At 37.1% G+C, this 27,407-nt stretch overlaps 1 protein-coding gene across 2 annotated transcripts in view; it reads left to right on the top strand.

Annotated features, from left to right (window-relative positions):
* The window catches only part of ZFAND3 (zinc finger AN1-type containing 3), a 390,125-nt gene that overhangs the window by 98,099 nt on the left and 264,619 nt on the right, over nt 1-27,407 (top strand). For both annotated transcript variants that reach the window (XM_053603532.1, XM_053603533.1), the window contains exon 2: nt 15,569-15,609. In XM_053603532.1, coding sequence (XP_053459507.1) covers nt 15,569-15,609 — 41 coding nt within the window. The remainder of the gene's footprint in view (nt 1-15,568; nt 15,610-27,407) is intronic.

The raw sequence follows: 27,407 nt of genomic DNA, 5'->3' as shown, positions 1-27,407 counted from the left end.
ATGGAGAATTTTCTTCTATAGATCTTAGTTCATCTTGTATTTTGTGATGAATGGTGAAAATACTCAGGAAATGAGTATTTGAAACTTTGAACTTAATTTGTCAGTGAACATGGGACTGGGAATAATAAGGAAAACATCTAGGTTTAGGGTAGGTATGGTATTCACCTGATCCCTTCCTGTACTCCCTGAGAATAGTCTAATAGATTGATAATAAGGTATAATGTTTGGAATTTGAACAAATAAAAGTTGCTGTTGAAGTATTATCAAAATAACATTTTTAAGCAATGTCAGTGACATTACCTGTGCTTTTAAAATTTCCTAGATAGTGTTTTCTCCTCTACCATATTTAGTGATATTCTGTCGGTACTTCTATCTTACCTGAATGAGGTGAACTGAAATGTTGCATATTATAGATATCTTTTTACTTGGATATTTTCCAATGGTGAGAACTTCCTTTTCCTTTTCTTTCTTAGCGACAGAGCTGCCCTTGCTTGCTAGACCATTTAACCTCGTAGTTTGAACCCTTTCAATTCTATCATTTCCCAGGCTTATGTCTCATTTTCTGACAAAGGTCTAATAATAATACTTTACTTTTTATCTAATAAAAATTAGATAAAATTTGTCTAATTATTATTAGACAAAATTAGACAAAAGTCTCATAACAATACTTTACTTTTTTATCTTTGATTAAAATTATCCTGCCTTTCATTTAATTTTCCATAAATATGGGTAAATGAATGTCTCCCTCTGTAATCCTGAATTATCTTGGCAAGAAGAGTAGGTAAATGCACACTTCATCAAGAGGAAGCAGAAATACTTTCCACTTGGGTAAGACAGGCACATACGTAATAATGGTCTTAAAGATGATAGAAAATGCTAAGCTCAGTGTTTTGCCTTAGAAGAAGTGATTCTTTGATGTGATTAATAACCCACTGTAGAAGTTTCATAGCTATTTAATTATGTTGAACACTGTTTGGGAACAAACGCTTTGATTTCCATAAATGTAGTAGTCTTGCAAACCCACCCATTCTCAGAAGTAGCTTGGCTAGCCAAGAGAAAAATGTGGTCAGGGAACACTTCGTTATCTCTCTTAAATTTTTTGTTCTTGGTTTAATTCTCAGACTTTTGTTCTTATACTAGATGGTTGTGAAGTCTTCTGTGTTTCCATAGCAACATGAAGAATGCCTTTGTGATGGACCAGTAGAAGTATTTATTTTTTCTATAATACAATTACTTTATTCAGCTGTAACTTAATCTGTAGTGAAGTCCACATTCTTATAACTTAATTTTAACAAATGTATACACTCATATAACTATTACCCAGATCAAGATACAGAACATATTTTATCACTCCAGAAAGTGCCCTTGACTGAGAATTCTGAAATATTTATAAGATGGTCGGAAATAGTTTAAAAAAGATTAATAAATTATCAGCTTGTATATGATTTCTTTAGGTAGTGGGACAGCAGTGAACTTAATCTTTTTTTTTCCTGCCATCTTCTCTACTACAATAGTGAATTCTAAGGAACATTATTTTTACTCTAATATAGGGTTTGAATTTCCTGAAGTATCATGTCATACATATATGCAATTGAAGAGACTCAGATATAAGGCATCTTTCCATTTTCTCAATAATAAAAAGAAAAATATTTTGGTTAACTTGAGTACAGAAACTTTTAGGGGTATAGAAGAAATAATTGCCAAAATATTACACATACATATTTTTTAAAACTTTATTTTGGTTTAGTTATAGATTCACATGTAGTTTTTTAAAAAAGGAATATAAAAAAGAGAGAGCTCATGTATTTGTTCACTCATTTTACCCTAGTATAAATTTTAAAATACTTCTTTTTCACACTTATTTTATGAGCACATATATTCAAGTTCTCTATGTCTTCACAGACATGTCTTTAATATTTACCAAAACTGTTAATACTTTTAAAGTTACTGACTATGGTTTTTTAGAGGATATCATATTCACTTTCTTTTTCAACTTCAAACTTGAGATAGATCACTTTAAAAACCTGTAAATGTCGCTTTCATTGGACTATTTATCCCAAACCGTGGGATCCATTTATGTGGTATTGGGAGGTTGTCATCATTTTGATGTTTTTTTATGATCTTCCTCACATTTCAAGCCTTTTACTGCATTGCTTTCAAGATGATATTCAAAGGCCTTCAATAGCAGCTATATCTTTTAATTGTCAGGTCAGTTATTTCTCCAGAAATAATTGTCAAATCTGTATTTAAAACTGTCCCCTCCCAGCGGGAGGAATCATGCTACCAGACCTCAGACTATACTATAAATCGATAGTGATCAAAACAGCATGGTACTGGCACAAAATCAGACTGGTAGATGTATGGAACAGAATAGAGAACCAAGAGATGAACCCAGCTACTTAGCGTTATTTGATCTTTGACAAGCCAATTAAAAAAACATTTAGTGGGGAAAAGATTCCCTATTTAACAAATGGTGCTGGGTGAACTGGCTGGCGACCTGTAGAAAACTGAAACTGGACCCACACCTTTCACCATTAACTGAGATAGATTCTAACTGATTAAAGATTTAAACTTAAGACATGAAACTATAAAAATACTAGAATAAAGTGCAAGAAAAACTCTTGAAGAAATTGGTCTGGGTGAATATTTTATGAGGAGGACCCCCTGGGCAATTGAAGCAGCATCAAAAATACACTACTGGGACCTGATCAAACTAAAAAGCTTCTGTACCGCCAAGAACACAGTAAGTAAAGCAAGCAGACTGCCCTCAGAATGGCAGAAGATATTTGCAGGTTATGTCTCTGACAAAGGTTTAATAACCAGAATCCACAGAGAACTCAAACATATTAGCAAGAAAAGAACAAGTGATCCCATCTCACGGTGGGCAAGGGACTTGAAGAGAAACTTCTCTGAAGAAGACAGGCGCACAGCCTACAGACATATGAAAAAATGCTCATCATCCTTAATCATCAGAGAAATGCAAATCAAAACTACTTTGAGATATCATCTAACTCCAGTAAGATTAGCCCACATCTCAAAATCCCAAGACCAGAGATGTTGGCGTGGATGTGGAGAAAGGGGAGCACTTCTGCACTGCTGGTGGGAATGCAAATTAATACATTCCTTTTGGAAAGATGTTTGGAAATCACTTAGAGTTCTAAAAATAGACCTGCCATTTGATCCTACAATTCCTCTACTAGGTATATACCCAGAAGACCAAAAATCACATTATAACAAAGGTATTTGTACCAGAATGTTTATTGCAGCCCAATTCATAATTGCTACATCATGGAAGGAGCCCAAGTACCCATCGATCCACGAATGGATTAATAAATTGTGGTATATGTACAGCATGGAATATTATGCAGCCTTAAAGAAAGATGGAGACTTTACCTCTTTCATGTTTACATGGATGGAGCTGGAATATATTCTTCTTAGTAAAGTATCAAGAAAGCATCCAATGTACTCAGCCCTTCTATGAAACTATATTTATATATATATATATATATATTTGAAAGCTATAACCCAATTATAACCTAAGAATATGGGGTAGGGGGAGAGGGAGGGGCGGGAGGGGGGAGGATGGGTGGAGGGAGGATAATTGGTGGGACCACACCTTGGATGCATCTTACAAGGGTACATGTGAAACTTATCAAATGTAGAATATAAATGTCTTAACACAATAACTAAGAAAATGCCAGGAAGGCTATGTTAACCAGTGTGATGAAAATATGTCAAACACAGCTATGATTTAATAATAAAAAAAAATTAAAAAAAGCCTGTCCCCTCCCCCACATATGTTAGGGTAATAGTCTGGACAGAGCATCCAGTACTAGTGTTGCTTGCAGTGTCTCTGCCTTAAAGAGGAACTTAACCATCTCAGCTGTTTCATGGACTCTGACTGGATGGATTCCTCTTCCTCTGGGACTATGATTCCACTCAAGAGGTCGGTCTTTTTTGAAATCCCAAATACCGTTTACCTGGATATGACTGCAGGCTTGGATTTCGTACTTCCAGAATTTTTTGAAGCTTTTCTTCCTCCTCCTAGCAGCAACAGTTGCAACCATTGTGTATACATGTACAAAGTATATTAAGAGTTGATAGTTTCGTTAAATTTTTCTTATGTGGAAAAATTATTTGCAATTTTTATTCAGTTTATTTTTTTCTACGTTGTACAAAGGCATTCACATATGTAATTTTTATTCTTTTTCTTTTGAATAGTTTATTGATGACCATGCCTCATCTTGTTTATAATTGTTAGATGGTGTTAGATAAATTTTGTTGTTCTTGTTGTTGTATTTTGAGACACGATCTCATTTACTGCCCTGGTAGATGCAGAGGGGTGTGGCGTCGTCATAGCTCACTGCAACCTCAAATGCCTGGGCTTGAGCAGTCTTTCTGCCTCAGCCTCCTAAGTAGCTGGGTCCACTGGTGCATGCTATCACACTCAGCTGATATTCCTATTTTTGGCAGAGATGAGATGTTGCTATGTTGCTTAGGCTGGTCTCCAACTTCTGGTTTTAAGTGATTCCCCTGCCTTGGCCTCCCAAGGTGCTAGGATTCTGGGTGGGAGCTACAGAGCTCTTCTTGGACTAAGTTTTTAGTAATATTTACAGGGCTACAGATGATGATGTGACTTGTTTTATATCTCTTTGGTGTGTCTTTTATTGTGAGGACTTACCAGGCATCCTCAAACTTTTTAAACAGGGGGCCAATTCACTGTCCCTCAGACTGTTGGAGGGCCAGACTATAGTTTAAAAAAAAAAACAAACCTATGAACAAATTCCTATGCACACTGCACATATCTTATTTTGAAGTAAAAAACAAAATGGGAACAAATACAATTCACACCACTTCATGTGGCCTGTGGGCCGCAGTTTGAGGATGCCTGACTTAAACACACAAAATCAGGGGCTAATGCTCTGGTCTCCTGAATTTGGGTATAAGTTGTTAAAACACTGGTATACAATAATCTAAACACTAATTTTAATAACCCACCTGGAATTTAAATTAACACTGAAATTAGTTTTTAAAGTGAGCAGGGTCCATTTTGCTACATTTTAGAGAAATTAATTCTCCTTATTAACAAATCCTATCTTTTCCTTTGTAATATTTTATAATCCTTTAAAAGAAAACTTTGCAAACATTGTCTGAATGATTTAGGGTGGTGTGCAATGGTTTTAGCAGGTTGCTTGCACTGTTGAAAGCCTCCTTTGTCATTGCCAGCTAGAATGTCATCTATTTGAACTGGGCTTTTTCTTGTTTGCCTGGGGTGAGCAGAGTGATGATTTAGTACAGCTGTTTGCTACTTCCTAGCTGTTGTAGGAAGTTGGAATTCGGGGCTATTAAATGTTATGAGGTGTGGGAGGCAGATTGTTATTAGTTTTTATATTTATTTATTTATTTATTGACAGGGTCTTACTATGTCACCCTTGGTAGCTGGTGCCCTAGCCACTGAGCTATAGGTGCCAAGCCTGTTACTAGTTTTTAGTCATCTAATCTTATTTCTAGGGCAACTGGAATGATTTTTATTTTTGTTTATTTTTATTTTTTTTTGAGACAGTCTTGGTCTGTCACCCTGGCTAGAGTGAAGTGACATCATTTATAAGCTCACTGAAAGCTCAAACTTCTGGGCTCAAGTGATCCTCCTTTCTCAGCCTCCTGAGCAGTTGGGAATATGAACGCATGCTACCTTGCCTGGCTGATTTTTCTAATTTTTGTAGAGATGGGTTTTAGCTCTTTCTCAAGCTGATCTTGAATTTTGGAACTGAAGTAATCCTCCCACCTGAGCTGCCCAGGGTGTTAGGATTACAGGCATGAGCCATTGCATCTGGCCTGGAATAATTTTTAGAATGGCAATTGTTTTTCTTTCCCTCTTTAACCTCCTTTTTCTCTCCGCTTTCTTCTTCCAGCTATTCTCTCACTTTTCCTTTCCTCCTTTTGGATTATTAAAGTACATGGAGTAGGAAATGTGACTAGTTTTTAAAGATTGTGTGTTTACAGACTACTTTTTACAGATGTGACAGTTTATAAAGATTCTTGTCATTTAAGAAGGAAATTTCTTTGTATCTAGGTTTTCTTTGTTTTGTGGTCCATGCCTAATTTAGAGAAGGTTGAAGATGTGAAGACTAGAAGGGCTTTTGGTATATTCATGTTGTGGTGCTGATTTTCTTTTTACTCTTTATTTTTCTTGTGTCCAGGTTTTTCCTTACTGTTGATAGTGGGGTGGGGAACATTTTGAGGAATTTTGCTATGGTGATAGTGTTGTTTTTTATTTCCATATTTATATTAAAATAATTTTTCAAGGGCCTGCCATGCATGTGTTTACTTGGATGGGGCAGATAGTAGTCTTATGTTTTAGGAAAATACTATGAATGAAACATTTTTAGAATTCCCAGAAATTAGGAATGTTACTTAATTCCCCAAGATGAATTAGCCTGAAGGCTAATTTGTTCTTCTTTAAAAAATTACTTTCCTTCAAAATTGAAAAACATTTTTTAGAAGAAAACATGTTTACCAAGATACCCATTTTTCCCATCAAGCAAAGATACAGGAGTAAAAAATATCCAATGTTGATAAGGGCATATTGAAAAAAATTATGTAGAACTTATCTGGAAAGTTAATTTTGCCATTCTTACCAAAATCATACTTTTTCTTTTAGTATATTCTCCTTTCCAGAATTGGCTTTAAAGAAGGTTATTCAGAAACAGATTTATGATCAAAGATTTAAGTCTCCAATACTTATGATAGCAATATTTATAATAGAAAAAGCCTGGGACAAAAGATTATATCTCTAACAGTAAGAGCATGACTAAATAAATTATACTGTGGTATTAGTATGTAATGGATTATTATAGACAACAAAAATATTTTTGAAGGATTTTTAATGACAGGAAAACTATTAAATGGTAATGTACAATGAAAAATGAAATCTATATGCTTTTATTTTGCATTTGTTTATGAAGTTTTTGACATATACAAAAGAAAATACAGTTATGGTTGCTTAATAATGGTAAATATTCTGAGAAATGCACTGTTAGGGGATTTCGTTGTTATGCAGACAATGTGAATTTCATGGAGCATACTTACACAAATTTAGATGGTATAGCGCACTGTACACTTAGGCTACAACTATAGTTTATTGCTTCTAGGCTATAAACTTGTACTGTACTGAATATTGTATACAGTTAGAACACAATGGTAAGTATTTATATATCTAAACATAAAAAAGGCACAGTAAAAATACTGTATAAAAGTAAAAAAAAAAATAATGCACTTACCATGAATGGAGATTGCAGGACCAAATTTGCTGTGAGTGAGTAAATGGTGAGTAAATGTGAAGGCCTAGGGCATTACCCTAATGGAGACTTCATAAACACTCTGTATTTAGGCTATGCTAAATTTATAAGAAAACTTTTCTTTCTTCAATAATAAATTAACCTTAGCTTTTTTACTTTAAAAACTTTTAAAACTTTGACTTTTTTTTTTTATTGTTGGGGATTAATTGAGGGCACAATAAGCCAGGTTACACTGATTGCATTTGTTAGGTAAAGTCCCTCTTGCAACTTTTGACTCTTTTGTGACAATACTTACCTTAAAACACAAACACAGCCAGGTGCGGTAGCTCATGCCTGTAATCCTAGCACTTGGGAGGCTGAGGTGGGTGTATTGCCTGAACTCATGAGTTTGAGATCAACCTGAGCAAGAGCGAGACCCCATCTCTAAAAAATAGCCGGGCACTGCGGTGGGCACCTGTAGTCCCAGCTACCTGGGAGGCTGAGGCAAGAGAATCGCTTGAACCCAAGAATTTGAGGTTGTGGTGAGCTAAGTAAGATGCCATGGCACTCTACCCAGGTGACCAAGTGAGACTCTGTCTCAAAAACAAAACAAAACAACAAACCACACATTGTAGGGTTATATAAAAATATTTTCTTTATATTCTTATTCTATAAACTTTTTTCTATTTAAGTATTATTTTAGTTTTTACTTCTTAAGCTTACTTGCTAAAAACTAAGACACAAAGACACAATATCACTGTCTTTCATATCTTTTCTCACTGAAAAGTCTTTAGGTGTGGAGCTGTCATCCTTTTAAGATAATATTGTCTTCTGGAATACCTCCTAAGGTACCTGCCTGAGCTGTTTTCCAGTTAACTTTTTTTTTTTAAAAAAAAAAACAGGAGTACACTTTAATGATTAAAAAGTATGGTATAGACCAGGCTCAGTGGCTCACGCCTATATTCCTACCACTTTGGGAGAATCACTTGGAGCTAGGAGTTAAGAGACTAGCCCAGGCAACATAGCCAGGAGTTCAGGGCTTCAGTGAGCTCTGATCAGATCACTGTACCCCAGCTTGGGAAATAGGGCAATAAGGTGAGACCCTGTCTCAAAAAAACAAAAAACCCCCACACAGGTACAATATAATAAATACCCAAACCAGTAAAATGATTGCTTCTTATCATTATCAAGTCTTATAGCTCTACCTAGTTATATGTGCTAGACTTTTATATTTTAGGTAGCACGTCAGATTTGTTTATGCCTGCATCACCACAAACATGTGAGTAATGCAGTGCTTTCTTGCTTTATGGATATTACATGACAGCTGTGATGTCACTAGGCAATAGGCAGTTTTTAGCTCCATTATCATATCATGGGAGCATGGTTGCATATGTGGTGTATTGTTGATGGAGATGAGAACTTGTTCTGCAGTTGACGACTGTATGTAATGTCTGTATATACTATTAAGCATAATAAAATGAATACCTGTGAACATACCACAATATTACTAGTACTATTAAGTATAATAAATTATGAAGTATGCATGTAAAGACAAGTATTTTAAAATGTTAACAATTCTTATTTTAGGGAGGTAGAATTATAAATGAATTTGGTTTTTGCTTATTTTTTTTCAAAATTTAATACCAGGGGTATGTGCTTTCAACATTGGAAAATATTATTAAGCATTATTTATTGAGAAGAGAATAAATTTAAGTAGGTTTCTAACTGCCATCTCCCATCTTATTGGCTAGAACCTTCTGAAAGGGTCTGCCACCTGTTATCTCCTGAGTGACAAATCATGGCCAGATACATAGAGTGACATTATCTGCCAGTTCTAGGTAATGCATTGTGACAGAGTTTCAGAGAGATGACAGGCTGACAGCCATAAGAATTGTGGAGACCTGTCTTCTAGCTGGTGTTTGAATGGCCTCTACAAAATATGTTTTAAAAATCAATTTATTTTATGGTTCACGTCTTCAAGAGAGAATTCGTTTCTTCATTTAACAAGTATTTATTGGTTGCCTTTTAAAAGCAAGAGTAACCAAGAATATCTTCTTTCTTAAAGGACTTGGGGAAAAGATAGTCAACAAGAAGACAGACTCATGGTGCAATATCAAAGAATGATGTGTTGTGAAAGAAAAGAAAACAGAAAGAGGTGCTGATTTTAACTGGGTAGTCATGGAAAGGCTACAGAAGGGTTTGAACTAGGACCTAAATGACAAGAAAGAGCCTTTTAGGAGTAGAGGGAGCACCACAGGCAAGAATTGTATAGCGTATTGTGGGAACAGAAAAAAGGCAAGTGTGGTTGGAATATGGTAAAGGCGGGGCAAAATGTAAGAGAGGGAGAGGAGAGGTAGGTAGAGTCAGATCATAAGAAGATTTTTAGGCTTTGGCAAAATGTTTGGATTTTTATGCTCAATGTAATAGGTAATGATTGTTGGATGGTTTTAAGCAGGAAGATAGTGCAGTCTAACTTACTCTTAAAAGATTACTCTGGCTGCTGTATGGAAAACTATTGTAAGAGGTCATTAATGGGAACGGGGAGACCAGTAAAATGTCATTTACAGTGGTCCAGATGAGGCCCAAGATCACAACAGTGGGCTTCTAGTAGAACCAGGTCTCAGACCCTGGTCTCCAGAGCCTGGCTCCGAGGATCTGCCTTCTTAGCATGGTTTCCTGGGGACCTCAGCCAGCTATGTGAGAGATGAGGCAGCCTGGAAGGTGCAGGCAGGGCCAGCCCTGGCCCCTCCTACCAATCTCAGGAAATAAGCCTGCTGGATTTCTCAGTCGAGTGGTCATTGCCACATTCCCACTGATGGACATGGGTGGGAGTAGGAAATGAGAGGATAGGGGATGAGAGTGGGCTGGGAGGGCACAGTGGAGGAGGTCGGGTACTCAGGTGGTCCACACCACTCTGACCTGTTGTCTGGGCTTGCTCCTGGCTTCTCTGCAGCAGCTGGCTCCATGCCTCACGCCTCTCCCACAAGAGAAGGAGGCACCACTGTGCAGGCCACTTCTACCCTTCTTTAGCTGAGGTCCTGATGGTAACCGTCATATGGCTATCAGTGGCACGCCTGCTTCCAAGGTGGTGGTGATGGAGTGTGGCTTGATTGGCTGGGTGGACTGGAGGCTCTGGTGAAGGGGTGGTCAGGGAAGGGGTTAGTGCAGTGGGAGCAGGATTACTGTATTCCAGAGTATTATTTTTCATGTGGATATCATATTGCTTTCTACAGTTATATATATATTTTTCTCTTTTTTTGCAGTTTTTGGCTGAGGCTGGGTTTGAACCTGCCACCTCTGGCATATGGAGCCAGCACCCTACTCCTTTGAGCCACAGGCACCACCCTACAGTTATATTTTTAATGCATAGGCATAAATAAAACAATTTAAAACATTTATATAGATAGGGAATTAGTATACCCATGTACAGTTCACATCCTGTTATTTCCCTCAAAGGTCTGTGCATTAAAGCCCTCATTATGGCAAAATACAGTATCTAGATTTGTGGTTTATTTAGAAGTAGAGCCAGTGGATCTTGCTGGGTGTTGTATATGAGGGACTGCGAAAGAGAAAACCAAAGATGGTTTCTAGGATTTTGATTTGAGCAACTAAGAAAAAGGTTTTTGTCATTTATAAAGATGGACAAGATGATAAGATGGTCAAGCAAGTCTAGTGGAAATATTGAGAATTCTAATTTGAAATAATGAGTTTGGGGTGCATGTTGAGATGTTGAATAGACAGATACATGAGTTTGGAGCAAGGTGAAGAGTTGAGGGTTTGGGGGTTTGGGGATTGAGGGTAAACATTTGTGAGTCTTTAGTGTTAGAGATGCTCTAATTTTTTTTTTTTTTAAATTTCAATAGATTTAGGGAATAAAAGGTTGTTTTTTTTGTAGTTAGAAGGATACATTGTATTGATAGTGTATATATACTGGTGAAGTCTGGGCTTCTAGTGTACCCATCACTTAAGTAATTTTTCATCCCTTTGTCCCCACCTCTCCCCCTTCCTGAGTATCCAGTGTCCTTTATACCACTCTGTATCAACAGGTATATGCAGCCATGAGACTGCGTGAGATCATTATTTGAGAAGTAGAGCTAATCAAGACTTGAGTCCTGGGACTTCCAGATGAAGGTCTTGGCAGAGAAGGAGGAACAGCAAAGGTGTCTGAAAGGGAGCAGTTAGGTGGGAGGAAACTGGGGCAGAGGAGGGTGGATTTGAACTACAACCTGAGTGACATGAAGGTAAAAGAACAGAGTATTCTAAACAGAGATTTATCTGGTTGAATGCTACTGAGAGGGAATATGATGAAATCAGACACATAACCTGTGTGTTTTAGTTTTCTGAGGCTGCTATGACAAATTACAACAGATTTGGAGGCTTAAAAGAACAAAAATTTATTCTCTTGAAGTTAAGGGAGGCTTAACTCCAAGAATAAAGGTGCAAAAGGGTTTCTGGGGGAGAATCATTCCTTGCCTCTTCCAGCTTCCTGTGGATGCTACAGCAATGGGCTTTTGACCATTTCACTGCAGTCTCTGCCTCCATCTTCACTGGGCTTTCTCTTCTGTGTCTCTCTCTAAACTCCCTTTACCACTCATTCCCTTATAAGAACATTCTTTGCCTCTGTCTTACAAGAACATTTGTGATGTCATTTAGGGCTTGCTTGGATAATCCAGGATAATCTCATCTCAAAATCCTTAATTCACCCACTAAGACCTTTTTTCCAAATAAGATACTTCTAGATATTACAAATTCCAGGGACTTCATGTAGATATGTATTTGGATAGCTATTATTCTTAGTTTTAGAAACCTGGGGGTCATTGGAGATCTCAGTAAGAATAGTTTAATTGGAGCAGTAGGGGCAAAAGAGAACATTTCCACCTTTCATGTTTAGTGCCACGTAGACAAATCTGTCGTCTGTCCCAAGACTCTGTGCAATTTGATCCCACTGCTTTTCTGTACATACTCAGTAATTGTATGCCTGTGGTTAGCTTCAATTCACATGTTCAACATGAGAAAGGGTCTCAGTTCTCAGAATCCCTTATCAGTTCCCTTGGGTTGAGTGTTCACACTCAGACCTGTGATCCAAGTTGGCATTATTTAGCAGTGACAATTATTTCAGTAGCCAAAATCTGGTTTATTTCAGATTTAAAACATATTTTGAGTAGCAATATCAGTAACTACATCATTACTTTCATAACCTGATCAATAACCTTGTTGCTGTAAAATTCCTGCTTAGAATATAGAATGGATTTTTATCAGCTTTGTGAAACATGTTAAAACTTGCACCCTAGGTCTGAGCTATTCTCAGCTGTCTCTGCAGGTTTCCCATCATTTGTGCTGCACATTCTAGGTAGCGGAGGTGGTAGTGAGTTATACCTAGCTATGTGTGACACCCTGTGGATATAAGCTAGTGACTGCATTAGGAAGGCATCTGCTTCTCTGGGGAGAGATCTTGCAACAAAGGAATCCTGTCATTCCTATTTCTTCCTTAGGTTGGAAGTGAAATGACTGGGAATCTTGGATTGGTGTTGAGGGCTGGGGAGGGAGTTAACTAAATTCTTAGTTGTGGGACCCTTCTCACAATCTACCAGAGTGCTGGCTTGGGACTGACGTGTGTCCCTTCAGTACCCTTCCGTATTGGAGCAGAAGCTTTAGTTTAGCATGGTGCAAGAACACAGGCTTTGGACTTAGACCAGATTAATTCACTTTACTAATTCTCAAATCTTTTGTAAGTTATGTACATGTACATACCTTTTTGGGGCCTTTGCTTCCTCATTGGTAAATGGGGTTGAAGGCATCTGGTATTATGCCTACTATGTTATAGGCGTGCAGTAAATGTTAGATGCCACCATTAACACATCTCTTTTTTTATTCATTTCTGTTCACTTATTGACATATAATTTTCCTCATTGCCTTTGATATGTTTGTATTAAGCAGAATTCTAAAGGAATATTCACTTGCTGACACAGCATCTCTTTTGGGAAATAGAAATAATGATTGTCTTCAATCACTTTTTGTCACTCTGTGACAATTACTATTAGGTCTTAGCTTCCAGCACATGGGAAAACAGTCATAGTTGTGAGGGTGTACTTCCTGATGGAGGCTTTCTTTAATTGTAAAATTTTAGTAAAGAAGGTAAAAGAAAGTTGGCCTATTTTCTTTGTAGGTGGTATTCTGTCTAAGGCTCAGTTATCAGGAGAGGTATTGCTGTGGAAAGAGAGGCAAATTAGGTCAGCTTGCCCAGCATAGAGTATTCTAGGAGGTTTTTGGAAGAAAGAGCCATAAGAATTCATTCACTTGGAAGAGGATCAGTAAAGGAAACAGCAATGAGATGAATGTAACAGAGAAGTCATTACTGATTACCTGCCATGTAGTCTCTGGGCTGCTGTATGGTGCCAGGTACTGTGTTGTGAACAGAGAATTGTGGGTTGGCCTTTGGAGTTAGCTCAGACCTGGGTCAGATACTCCTTTACAGTTTCTGGGAGCCAGCTGCTTACGTCTCTAATGGGCATGAGACTCTATGTCATTGATTTCTAAGACCCTCTCAGTTTAGTAACATCAGAGGAGGGAGGGGGGAAACATTTCCTCATTAAATTATTCATCATAGCAAGGTGTTCCCTGGTTACAGAAATGTTAATATGATTATTTTTAAAGTCCATTTTAGGGGCAAAGCAATGGTAGTGTTCACCTTAGGGATGTTGGGAAAATTAATAAGATAATATGTGTTAAATGGCCATCTAAATTAGTTTTCAGTGAATTATAGCTATTATTAATGGATGAAAGGATACAAAAAAATAATTTGATTGGGAGCATCTAAAGAAAGTATTTTAAAATAGCAGTGTTACAATGTGACCAGGATTTGAAATAGGACTAGAATGAGACCAAAGACCAGATAAAAGCTCAAGTGATGTTGGCCGGGCGTGATGGCTCACGCCTGTAATGGGTGGATTGCTTGAGCTCAGGAGTTTGAGACCAGCCTCTCTACTAATAATAGAAAAACTAGCTAGCGTTGTGGTGAGTGCCTATAGTCCTAGCTACTTGGGAGGCTGAGGCAAGAGGATTGCACAGGCCCAAGAGTTCGAGGTTGCTGTGGGCTACCATGGTGCCACAGCACTCTACCCAGGGTGACAGAGTGAGACTCAGTCTCAAAAAAACAGCAAAATGTTCACCCCTTGTTAGCTTGAGACCCATGGTGCACCCTTGTTCACATCTCCTTAAAACTATACTTAATTTCCAATGTAGATGATAGTAAGAACATTTGTGATGTCATTTAGGGCTTGCCTGGATAATCTGGGGTAATCTCATTTTAAAATCCTTAATTCGTCCACAAAGACCTTTTTTCCAAATAAGATACTTCTAGTATTACAAATTCCAGGGACTTATGTACATATGTATTTGGATAGATATTATTCTTAGTTTTAGAAACCTGGGGGTCATTGGAGATCTCAATAAGAATAGTTTAATTGGAGCAGAAGAGACAAAAGAGAACATCATTTCCACCTTTCATGCTTGCTGCCACGTAGAAAAAAACCCCAAAATCTGAACCATAAATCCCATAATTCTAAAAAAAAGAAAAAAAGTTCAAGTGAGTGTGAATAAATAAGGAGAAAGTTCAACCTCTTTACACACAAAGTTTTCATTGTTATAGTGATAACTTTGTGGTGTGTGTTCCAGTGGGCACAGAGGGAATGTGGTAATCATATGGGATAAATTGACTTATGTGCTACTTTATGGGCCTGTTATGATTATTTCTGAACTTGTTGCTGCATAGGCTGCTAACTACAATAAATGAAGTATTAGCTAACTCACAGGTTAAGAAATAAATAAAGCATTGGCTAACTCACAGGTTAAGAAAAAAGTGTTTTGGGGCGGCGCCTGTGGCTCAGTCGGTAAGGCGCCGGCCCCATATACCAAGGGTGGCGGGTTCAAACCCGGCCCTGGCTGAACTGCAACCAAAAAATGGCAGGGCGTTGTGGCGGGTGCCTGTAATCCCAGCTACTCGGGAGGCTGAGGCAAGAGAATCGCTTAAGCCCAGGAGTTGGAGGTTGCTGTGAGCTGTGTGATGCCACGGCACTCTACCGAGGGCCATAAAATCAGACTCTCTCTCTACAAAAAAAAAAAAAAAAAAAAGTGTTCTTTGTTTTGTTGGTGGGGGGTAGCTAGCTACGGACTTGTTATTAGTTTATTAGTTCAGCGCCTGGTCAGGAAATTCTGTGTGTACATTTCAGACATCTTATGGTTTTATTAGAGTGATAACAGAATGTTTAACTCTTCTTTCTTTTTGCCCCCAGGTCCAGCAAGACTATGAATCTCTGTTCCAAATGCTTTGCTGGTAAGTGCAGAAAAAGATTTTAAAATTTATTTTCATTTTTTTCTTTTGGTTGTTTTGAATACTATCTAAAATCATTGATCCTCCCTTGGACTTATGCATGATATTTTGTTTTCTTGGCTTGTGTGTAAAAACAGTTTTTCTTTACCATAGTGCTATTTTATATATTTGTGTGAGACTGTACAGACCATCTTCCCTGAGTGAAATCCTATTTCATGTTTACTTGAACCAAATTTTCCTTGATTTACTGTTGTTACTGCACAGTGGAATTGTAAAAATGTATTTTCAGTCAGGCAATTTATAGTCACTGCTCATCGTTACTTGAATGATTAATGGTGATATTGCTTTATCAACGAGAATATAACAGAAAGGGTATTTAAATGTTGGAGTCAGAGAATCATGCTGAGTTATCCTCCTTCTAACCAGATCCTTAATTGAAATCACCTTGGGTAAGTCACTTAATCTCTTTGGACCTTAGATGCATCATTTGTAAAATGAAGGATTTGGGTTTGATGGGCCTTTTCCAGCTCCAAAATGCTGATTGGTCAACTTCTTGCGTTATGACTGCTTCATAAAGTTGAAATTTTTAGGAGTTTTTTTTTTTTTTTTTTTTTTTTTTAAAGAACTTTATGGCTAGCTGCTTGGTGGCTCATGCCTGTAATCCTAGCACCCTGGGAGACTGAAGCAGGAGGATCAGTTGAGGTCAAGAGTTCTAGCCCAGCCTGACCAAGAGTGAGATCCTGTCTCTACAAAAACTAGAAAAATTAGCTGGCAGTTTTGGCATGGGCCTTGTAGTCCCAGATACTTGGGAGGCTAAAGCAGGAGGGTTGCTTGAGACCAGGAGCTTGAGGTTGCTGTGAGCTGTGATGAGGCAACTGTATTTTAGCTAAGGTAAAAGAGTGAGACTCTCAAAAAAGAAACAAACAAAAAAACCCACCCCCAAATCTGAACCACAAAACCCAAAAAACTTTATATCCAGTGATCTTATTTATAAAGTAACTGAGTCTTTACTAATTAAGATGTGTTTAACTTTCTTTATGAATATTGTCAAAGATGAAGCTTTAACATGAAAGTGGTAAAAGGCAGATTTTAGTCAATAATATATTATTGCAATAGGGAAGAGAAGTGAAGTCAACTTCAGTTTGCACAGAGATAACTGGTAGTTTTAAAGGAAGGGGTGAAGAGGAAGGGGCTTGCTGTAGTGTGATATGGGGCTCAGTAGAGCCAGAGAAGTGAAAAATTAAAAGGAGTTGGTAAAGCAATGCTGATCGTGTCAGCTGGTTAGGAGTCTGGGGCAATAAAGATCCCCTTCTTCTAAGGATTACATTTTAAAGGAATGGCAAGGAATGGCTTCAGGTCCTTGAGAAAGACAATCCCAAATTGTAGAAAGTACATATACATGTCAAGGCATAAGGGAAGGATTCTCTATTATAAGCCCTTTTTAAGTAAATGCTCTAAGTTGGGTGGTCAGGGCCTATCTTCTGGCTGTTGGCTAAAACAAATTGTAAATTCCTTTTTTTTTTTTTTTGAAACAGAGTCTCACTATGTCGCTCTCCATAGAGTGCTATCACATCACAGCTCACAACAACCTCCAACTCTTGGGCTTAAGTGATTCTCTTGCCTCAGCCTCTCAAGTAGCTGGGACTACACAACACCCAGCTATTTTTTTGTTGTAATTGTCATTGTTGTTTGGCAGGACCGGGTTTGCACCTGCCAGCCCTGGTGTATGTGGTTGGCACCCTAACTGCTGAGCTACAGGCACTGAGCCCACAAATTGTGAATTCTTTGGCCAGGTAGGGCTTTAAGGTGCTGATGCTTTGTTTAGGGGTTTGGATCCTAGGTTTGGATCCCTGAGCTGTTAGAAACTGTGTTGGGCTCGGGAACCTGGCTTAGAGTTTTATCACAGAGAGGTTTCTTTGTTTATTTATATCTTCTATTTATTTTGCTATTTGGACAAGGAATAATCATCATGGTATAAGGTCTAGACCAGTGATTTTCAACCAGTGTGGCATGAAAAATTTTAAAGATCATTAATTAAATTATTTTTGAAAGAAGGTCAAAGCACATTAAGGATATTTTTTTTTTCTCGGTTTTTAAGTGTGCTGTGAAGTTTAACTGTAGGTTCAAGTGTGCTGTGAGATTTAAAAAAAGGTTGAAAGACACTGGTTTAGACCTTTACTTTCATGTGTAAGCTAGATGGAAAGGAATTGGGAGAGTTGGGGAAGAAGCTGGCAGCTGTGGCTGTTCAGTTTGGAAACTTTCAAATAGTTTAGTTTCTTAAAAGAAAAGAACCTTTTCTTTTATAGTTATATATATTATATTTTTTATAATATTTATTCTATGTTAAATGACTTTGCATATCTGACTTTGCATATCTATGATGATAGATACGAAGAAATATTTCCTCACTGATGAGTGATTATAGTAAAAATGAAAGTGACAGAGAAACAAAACATATATAATATATAGGTTGTGAATCTTAATTCCAAAAATTCAAAATGCACATGTTCCAAAATCTGAACAAATCAGAAATCCCAAACACTTCAGGTTCCAAGCGTTTTTTATAAGGGGTACTCGACCTGTAATAGATTGTGTATCTGTATCTTCGTGTAGAGGTCCCCCTTGTAATTGAGTAAAGCATGGCTTTGGGAGAAGGTCAGACACCTTTCAAGAAGGTGGCTTGCATCAAATACTCATGAAGAATGTTCTCGTGTCCCTAAAGATATATGAATAAAGTTAAAAAAAAATACCTGTGATGTCAGAGTTCAGCTATGGTCTCTGTGTTTCCTTGCATTTGTTACAGTTTTACCTTCTGTAGTGGTAATTGTTTCTGGTGATCTGTGCCTGTTTACTTCTTATAAAGCTTTGCCACTTTTGCCTTTAAAGATATTAAGAGGATATTTTCAAGTTCATGAAGTTCATTCTTTCCTCTTTTTCTTTACCCCACACTCCTGCTATCCTTATAGCAGTTGCATGGAATGACTAGTAACATTCTGCTTGCTGAAGCAGAATTTTGTGTTCTTTTTGAATTCCGAAAAGAGCTCATAAAACTTTAGAAATACATTTTGGGTGTCATATCAATGTGAACATAGGGAAAGTATAGTGAATGTATTATTGCAGGGGGGCATGAGTTGTACAAGACAAGAAGAAGATTACTTTGGTCAGTGCCACTGTGATTTTAAATTCTCTTCTTAAAGTATATTGTAGAACATAAAATATACTTTAAAAGATGTAAAGTCACTTTAAAAACAGTTAATTGTGTATCACTAGATATCAAAGAGCTTTTCAAGATTTCTTTTCAAAATGAGTATATGGTATGAAGAAATGAGTTTGTTTTAACTTGCTTACATAAAATTGAGTGAAATGAGGAAAAAACATGTTTAAAATCTTGTCAAGATAGTAGGTTGTAGGCTAAGTTGAAGGTTAACTTTGATAATTGTTTTGCTACTGATGACATATTATGCTGAGTGATAGAGTACCACCCTGCCTCCAAACCATTATTACTTCAGATATTTTCCCTTTTCTTTATAAAAGATTCCTAGGCTGTTTTGGTTTAGAGGAATAGAATAAGAAGGGAAGAAAAATAAGTATACAAAGAGTAAGAGTTAATAAAAAACCATTGAAATGTTAGTTACTGGTAAATTATAAACCAAATAAACCAAATAAAAGTGTTTCTTTGTATTAGAATGAAAAAAATCTGTGTCAGACCTTATCATGTTGTAAGTTATAAGGTATGAAATGTCCAATTTCCTTAAATACTAAGTTTGATAGCTGATATCTTTGACATTTCACTTGGACACTTGTTTTCCTGTGAAAGTATATCCTTGTTCTTTCCAACCCATGTTTTAGCTTGTGATCTATCTTTCAAAAGAATTTTTAGAGCAGTGTTTGAAAGCATGCATAAGTAAAAAAAAAATATGTTTTTTTTTTTAATACGAGTTCTGTTGTAGAACCACTGCAGTGCACATAGGTTGAAATATCAATAAAGTGTTTGAGAAGGATGTGGCTAATAAACGCACAGTATGATGACAGTTTGAGATGTTCTGTTCTGGTGATCTTAGTTCTAAAAATGAGTCACATGGGGTGACCTGAGACCAGAGTGGATAATGATGAGCTGAACTCTGTAGTGGAAGTGAATCCATCTCACCTTACCTGTGAATTAGCAGCAAGGTTCGATGTTAGTATTCCAACAATATTGGAACATTTCAAAGAAATTGGCAAGGTAGAGAAGCTGTGTAGATGGGTTCTGCATGAATTAAACATCAGAAGAGAAAAAATCTCAAAGCTAGCCTTCCTTGCTGTCACGACATAATGGTAAACCTTTTTTACACGATAATGTTACATGATGAAAAATGACTGTTTTTGACTTTTGCAAGCCGTCAGCACAATGGTTGGATAAAGATGAAATGCTGAACACAGTCCAAACCAGAATATTCATCAAAGAAAGCTAATGATGTCTGTTTGATGGTCCAACTCTCGTATTATCCACTACAGCTTTGTGAAACATGGTCAGCCAATGGGATGAAATGTTGAAGATTCTGAGATCCGTCAGTAAAGACAGGCCAATCCACTTGTAAGACAAAGCTCTACCACATGTGTAAACAATGCTGTTCAAACTACAGAAGCTGGACTAGGAAACTCTCTGTCATCTACTGTATTTACCAGACTTTGCACCAACTGACTACCACATTTTCTAGGCTTTGGACAACTTCTTGTAAGGAAAAATATTCAGGTCTCAAGGAGCTATGAAAAACTCCTTTTGTGATTTCATTGCCACTCACTTTGCAGGCCTTTTTGCTGCTGGCATAAATAAGCTACCAGTAAGATGGTAAAACGGTGTCAATAGTTTAGGCACATACTTTCATTAATTGTTCTGCTTCTTGTTTGAGCTATAATAAACCAAATTTCTGATTGGAAATTGGACATTTCATTTTTAATGACTGGATTTGCTGGAGGCATGGAAGCTCAGCCAAAATTCCTCTTTGACAAGGGAGAGTATTATTTTTGTTTTATATTTTTTGGGCAACTCTCTTATTTTGAATTCTTATTTGCCTCTGTTACCTTTAAAGGCTGAATTCATTTAAGGCCCTTTAACGTTCATATTTTCTTCACAAAATGTGTAGTATGACCTAAAGATCTTTTTAATCATCTAAGACTTTCTATGTCAGCCAGAATTACTAGGATATATATAGGAAGTATTCTGGAGGAGAACCAGGAGGTGTTTGATTAAAGTATTAGGATTTGAGGTAGCATGGATTTAAAATGCTAATCTGCCTCTTTGTTAAAGTCTTTCCTTGTCCCTGGAGGAAAGGGGGAATAAAATGCTCATCTGGATGAAATAATTTTTTAGTCATTAATTTTACGATATTATATTTTCTCCATTTCTGTAAACTTTACTATTTCCTATTTCTCTACCTTCCCCATTAATCCTCATTTCACATGGTTGAGATTTTTCTTCCTTAAATCATACCTGTACATTTGTTTAGAAATGTGATCTCTCTCTCTCTCTCTCAAGTCTAAGACTGTTCTGTGAGCAGAAGCCTCTCCAAGTTTGGGTAAGGATTTTCCCACCTTTGGATTGATAAATTATTCTTCCCAGTCAAGAGCATTAATTATTTTTATATAATCACTAAAGAAAGGATTTGCTTAACAGATCTGCAATTTATTAGACGCTATGGAAAGACTGAAGTTACAGAAGTTATAGAAAGGATGGGATTTAAGCACACTTGAAAATATGTGATCAGTTGATCTTGCCATGAATCTTTCCAATTATTAAAATTAGTCTGAGGATCTCTTTCAGCCTAATTTTGGTTTGGCTATCCCCTTGATAATATTCTACCTCATTTAAGGTCCTTTTCTTGTAGTTATTTATTTATTTATTTATTTATTTATTTTGAGACAGAGTCTCAGGCTGTCCCCCTGGGTAGAGTGCTGTGACATCATAGCTCATAGCAACTTCAGACTTTTGGGCTTAACCTATTCTCTTGCCTCAGCCTCCCAAGTAGCTGGGACTACAGGCACCCGCCACAAGGCCTGGCTATTTTTTGGTTGTAGTTATCATTGTTGTTTAGCAGGCCCGGGCTGGATTCGAACTGGCCAGCTCTGGTGTATGTGGCTGGTGCCGTAGCCACTGAGCCTAAGGTCCTTTTCTTTTATTAAACTTTTTTTTGGGTGGGGGGAGGGTGATGGGTGGAGACAGAGTCTTGCTCTGTTACCCCAGGCTAGAGTGCCCTGGTATCAGCCTAGCTCACAGCGACCTCAAACTTACTTATTTTTTTAAAATTATTATTATTTTTTTTTACATTTTAGGGTAACAGTACCCTGGTGTGAGGGCATAAACAAGTAGGTTACAATTTTGCAGTTGAGGTAGAGCCCCCTCTTATAGTTGTAACCTCAGACTTCTGGGCTCAAGTGATCCTCCTGCTTTAGCCTCCCAAGTAGCTGGAACTATAGGTGTGTGCCTATTTTTCTATTTTTTTTTTTGCTATTTGTTTGGGATCATTGAGAGTACAAAGAATTAGATTACACTGATTGCATTTGCTAGGTAAAGTCACTCTTGTGATTGTGTCCCAACCCCAGGAGGTGTGCTGTATACCATGACCCTTTATCCCTCTCCTCCCCTCTCCCTAATCCCTCAGATTTTTCTGTTTTTAATAAAGTTGGGGTCTTGCTCTTTCTCAGGCTGGTCTCAAACTCCTAAGCTCAAGTAGTCCTCCTGTCTTGGCTTCCAAGAGTGCTAGGACTACAAGCATGAACCATGCCTGGCCTCATTAAACATTTTTATATTGTTTTGCATATGACATTAGTAAAAGAATCAGTAAATGTCTGCAATGGAAAGCAGCAAATTTTCATGACATTATTTATAGTTATGACAAATAAACATTTATTGGTTGAAATACTACCTTCCATCCAGGTTTTCAAACTGTGGATATTGTCACTTGTTAGTAGGTAGAGAAATCAGTTTAATATGTCATTATTGGCATTTAAAAAAATTGAATAGAGTGAAAAATATCCGAGTACATTGCAAATCCTAAGGTTAGTATTTTGTGAAACCTTTATTTGACTTACCTATATAAATGAAAATAATATGTAATGGGTCATGATGTAAATCATGTATTACTGTGGAATATGATTTAAAAGTTTGGGTGTGTCTTTGTATTTGTGTGTGTAAATTTAGAAAAAAAGTTTGAAAATCAACATATTGGTGGAAAATGAGATTCCAAGATTTTCCAAAGGTATACAACATATTGGTGGTGTATACCTTTGGAAAATCTTGGAATCTCATTTTCTTTGTAAAATACAGATGTTTACTTGCTGTTTTTAGTCAAAGGGTTAACCAGTTGATTTCTTGTGATCTTTGTCAGTTTTGAGCTGTAGACTAGTTTGGGTTCATGATTTTCTATGTCAAAAGTATAAACTAAACCTGATAGCCTACTCCTACTACATATGCAAAATTAAGTATAGCATCTAATGAGTAGTCTTGCCTCTTACAAAGGTAGAAATGGTACTGCCTATGGAGGTATTTTCTGAGTGCAAACCCAATTTATCAATTTGCATGTTTTAGATAACCAGTCTTTGATATTTAGGCACATTTAGTACCTAATTAACAATTATCTCTTGTACTACCATATAGAAGTCTAGTTATCATTATAGCAGTACTTTTCACAGAATGATTTTGCTTACCTCCTAAATAAAAGTATGGATGACAGAAACACCAAAGAAGATAATCACAAATGGGGAAGGTGCAAGTTTTTATTATTTATTTTATTATTATTTTTTTACCTTAATTTCAGGGTTTTATGAGAAGCAGAATTTTTTTTTCAATCATGTGCTACCATCTTCATTACCTACAAACCTTGGAAATGCTAGCTTTGGAGAACAGGAATATGGTGACAGGAAGCGGCTATAATCTGTATATCATTTTATAAGGCAGTAAACCAGAACACGTATTGCAAATGGATAGAAGATTCTTTGAATACCACTCAGATGCTTATCGGAAGACAAACTTAATGTATGCTTAGAGTACAAAGTACCAGTTGCTCTTGTGGACTTTTAGACCCCTATATCTATTTTTAATAATATCTTTTTTTTTTTGTAGAGACAGAGTTTCACTTTATCGCCCTCGGTAGAGTGCCGTGGCGTCACACAACTCACAGCAACCTCCAACTCCTGGGCTTAGGCGATTCTCTTGCCTCAGCCTCCCGAGCAGCTGGGACTACAGGCGCCTGCCACAACGCCCGGCTATTTTTTTGTTGCAGTTTGGCTGGGGTCGGGTTTGAACCCGCCACCCTCAGTATATGGGGCCCGTGCCCTGCTCACTGAGCCATAGGCGCCGCCCAATAATATCTTTAAAACATTGACTAATATGCTTACTTATAGACTAAGAAAAAAGCACTTTATTATAAAGTCAATGTAGGCAATTTTGTTAAATTGTAGACATTTATTTAAACATTATTACATTTAAGACTAACTTGTTAGAAACTTGCTATTCCATGATTCACATAGAATCGGATAAAGAAGAGATAATTTTTCACAGAGAAGCTTTCTTTTTCTAACCTTTTACAGCATAGTTCCTTTAAAAAGGAGTAGTTTTTAATGCATTGTGGTATTGGTTTACACAGAAGGGATAAGACTAGAAGAACTAAAGTGTAAGGGATCTCAGTCAGTGGAAGATTAATTTAAAATGTAGGTAAAACATCTCCTAAGTTATAAGGTAATAGTGAAATTATTTCATTTTCTTTTTCTTTTCTTTTTTTTTTTTTGAGACACAATCTCAATCTGTCGCCCTGGTTAGAGTGATGTAGCATCACAGCTCACAGCAACCTCAGACTCTTGGACTTACAGTGCTTTGATTCTCCTGCCTCAGCCTCCCAAGTAGCTGGGACTACAGGTGCCTGCCACGACGCCTGGCTTTTGCAGTTGTTGTTGTTTTAGCAGGCCTGGGCTGGATTCTAACCATTAGCCCTGGTGTATGTGGCCAGCACCCCCAACCACTGAGCTACAGGCACTGCTCTGAAGTTATTTCATTTTCTATAAATTTGTTTCAATTTAAAATTTTAAGTATATATATTTCTTAGTGAAAAGTAGTTAAATTTACCTTTGTTTTATGGTTAGTTGTGCCTTGTACCTCCATTATTAGGGAAGTGTATTGGAGTAAATAACACGTCATAAGGAAGCATGTTCTATTATGACTCTAGAGCCAACTGTCTACTTACTTTCGTACATACCTGTTTTTAAGCACCTATTGAAATGATCAGTCTTAGACACTGAGTTCTGATATTTGACTTTGGAGGAAATACTGTTATAATTCTTACATTTCTGCTACAAGCTTTTGTCAGATGGACCAAAACTATTAATTCTAAGTAGCTATTTCATTTTCATTGATAATTTCTTCATATTGTTGTGTAGTCACTGTTTTAAATTCAAAATGGACTTTAGGGAGGACTTAAAGGGTGAAACAGTGAAGGATTAAAGCAGGGTTTCATTTTTCTCCTTGTTGCATTCTTTGTATCCAATCTGAAAATTACCAAGTTCATTTACTGCTATCAAATCTTCTGTGTAAATCAGAAGTCATTATTGAATAGTGGAGTTTCCTGATTTATGCTCTTAACATGCCATTAGTTTGGGATTTTCCCCTCATTTTTTAAATACAGGAGCATGAACTAATGACCAATTGAGAAGACAAGACCACAAAGCAGTATGTGGGTGTTAACCAGAAGTTCAGTACTTGTCCCTGATCCTGGATCAGTGAGAAGGAAGAATGAACAAGGACAAGTGGTTTGAGGAAAAGGAAAAAGAAGTTTATTGATTTGCAGGCAAATGAGGACGGTAGCAGACAAGAATTTCTACTAACCACCATCCTATCTTTTTAGCAGAAATACAGTGCCTTTTTTTTTTTTTTTTTTTTTTTAAATTGAGACAGAGGCTCACTTTGTTGCCCTTGGTAGAGAGCCATGGAGTCACAGCTCACAACAACCTCAAACTCTTGGGCTCATGTGATTCTCTTGCCTCAGCCTCCCAAGTAGCTGGGAGTACAGGCACCCGTCACAACGCCTGGCAATTTTTTTTGTTTTAGCAGGCCTGGGCTGGGGTTCGAACCCACCAGTCCTGGTGCATGTGGCTGGCGACCTACCCAGTGAGCTATAGGTGCCACCCAGTGCTTTTTAAAAAAAAAAAGAAAGAAAAAGACAGCCTCACTATGTTGCTGTTGGTGGAGTGCTATGGTATCATAGCCCACAGCAACCTCAAACTCCTAGGCTCAAGTGATTTCTCTTGTTTCAGCCTCCAGAGTAGCTGGGACTACAGGTGCCTGCCACAATACTCTGCTAGTTTTTAGAGATGGGCTCAGGCAGGTCTCGAACTCCTGAGCTCAAGCAATCCACCCATCTCAACCTCCTAGAATGCTGGATCTGGGTGGTGAAATACAGTGCTTTTTTAAATTTTTTATTGAGACGGGGTTTTTCAGAGATTGGGCTCCAGCCTGTGCTGTCAGTGTCACATGTCATAGCTTTGGGCTATTGTTGTTTAACTGTAGTTGGTGGTTTTGGTGGAGTTTATCTGGCACCTCCCTATAGTTGAGTTGAGGCATCTCCTGTGGTTTAAGATACTAGAAGACAGCATTTTCCTACCTGTTTGATTACTGACCTCAGGCAAGAATGCTGAGTTTTAGGGCAGCACCTGTGGCTCAAAGGAGTAGGGTGCTGGCCCCATATACCGTAGGTGGCAGGTTCAAACCTGGCCCTGGCCAAAAACTAAAAAGAAAAAAGAATTCCGATTTTTAATTCCCAAAAAGGGTGGAGAGGCTTAAAGAGACAACATTTGTTCTTTTTCATATCTTTACCTCTGTTACATGTGTATTATGTTTTAAATTGGACTCCATATAATATATAGGTACATAGTTGCATGGGACAAAGCTTGCAAATGATACGTGAAAAATTTAATTTTGGTTGTCTCAATGAAGGAGTAATTGGAGAGATTTAAATTTTAGTTTTGTTGGCCTGTATTTTCACATTTAATTATTATTAATGTAATTGCACAAATTATACATTAAAAAAAGTAAAGTGTATTCATACACTCTAGACATGGCTAGTTTCTTTCTGTAATGAGCAAAATAAAATTATCTGTAGCTTGCAGCATAGGAAATCTAAATGTTGACATCCAAGGTAATGGATACAACTATGCTAGGCATAGGGTGAGATGATAGACAAGCCAAAATGCTAACATTTTTCTTCAAAGTAACTTGAATGTGATAGTAATTTCCAGAAGAGGATAACAAATTTCTATTTCATAGCAAGTAAATTAAAACATTTCCTTATGAATTTGCACTTTAGTGCTTGGAATTAACTAATTTCTTTTCTGCTTCTATCCCGTTATAGGCCAGAGTAGGAGTAGCCTGATTCCAGTCACTTTTGAAAGAGAAATATAGGTTATAGCTGAATTTTAAGGATCTACAGCAGTGTTCTTTAACCTTTTTTAATGTGTTAGCACACTTGAACCTATGGTTAAACTTTGGCGGCACACTTAAATTATGTTGGTCATAAAAAACGTATATTTACTTTGTTTTGAACCTCTTTTGAAAATAATTTATTAATGGCCTTTTGAAATTTTTGAGGGATATCAGTTGAAAATCACTAATCTACAGTAAGAGGAGCACAGTCTGCAAAATTTCAAGCACTCACCTTTTCCCATTTTATCTTAGGATGAAATGTTTGAGTAGAGGGGAAAAAAAAGAAAAATGTTTGAGTAGGATAATTCTAAAAACTGGATTACTATTGAATAATCTTTGATTTCTTTAAAGCTGA

The sequence above is a fragment of the Nycticebus coucang genome, chromosome 9, assembly GCF_027406575.1.
Source record: "Nycticebus coucang isolate mNycCou1 chromosome 9, mNycCou1.pri, whole genome shotgun sequence".
Lineage (NCBI taxonomy): Eukaryota > Metazoa > Chordata > Mammalia > Primates > Lorisidae > Nycticebus > Nycticebus coucang.
The sequence above is the reverse complement of the archived record's forward strand: the minus strand, read 5'-3'. Positions and strand labels throughout refer to the sequence as shown.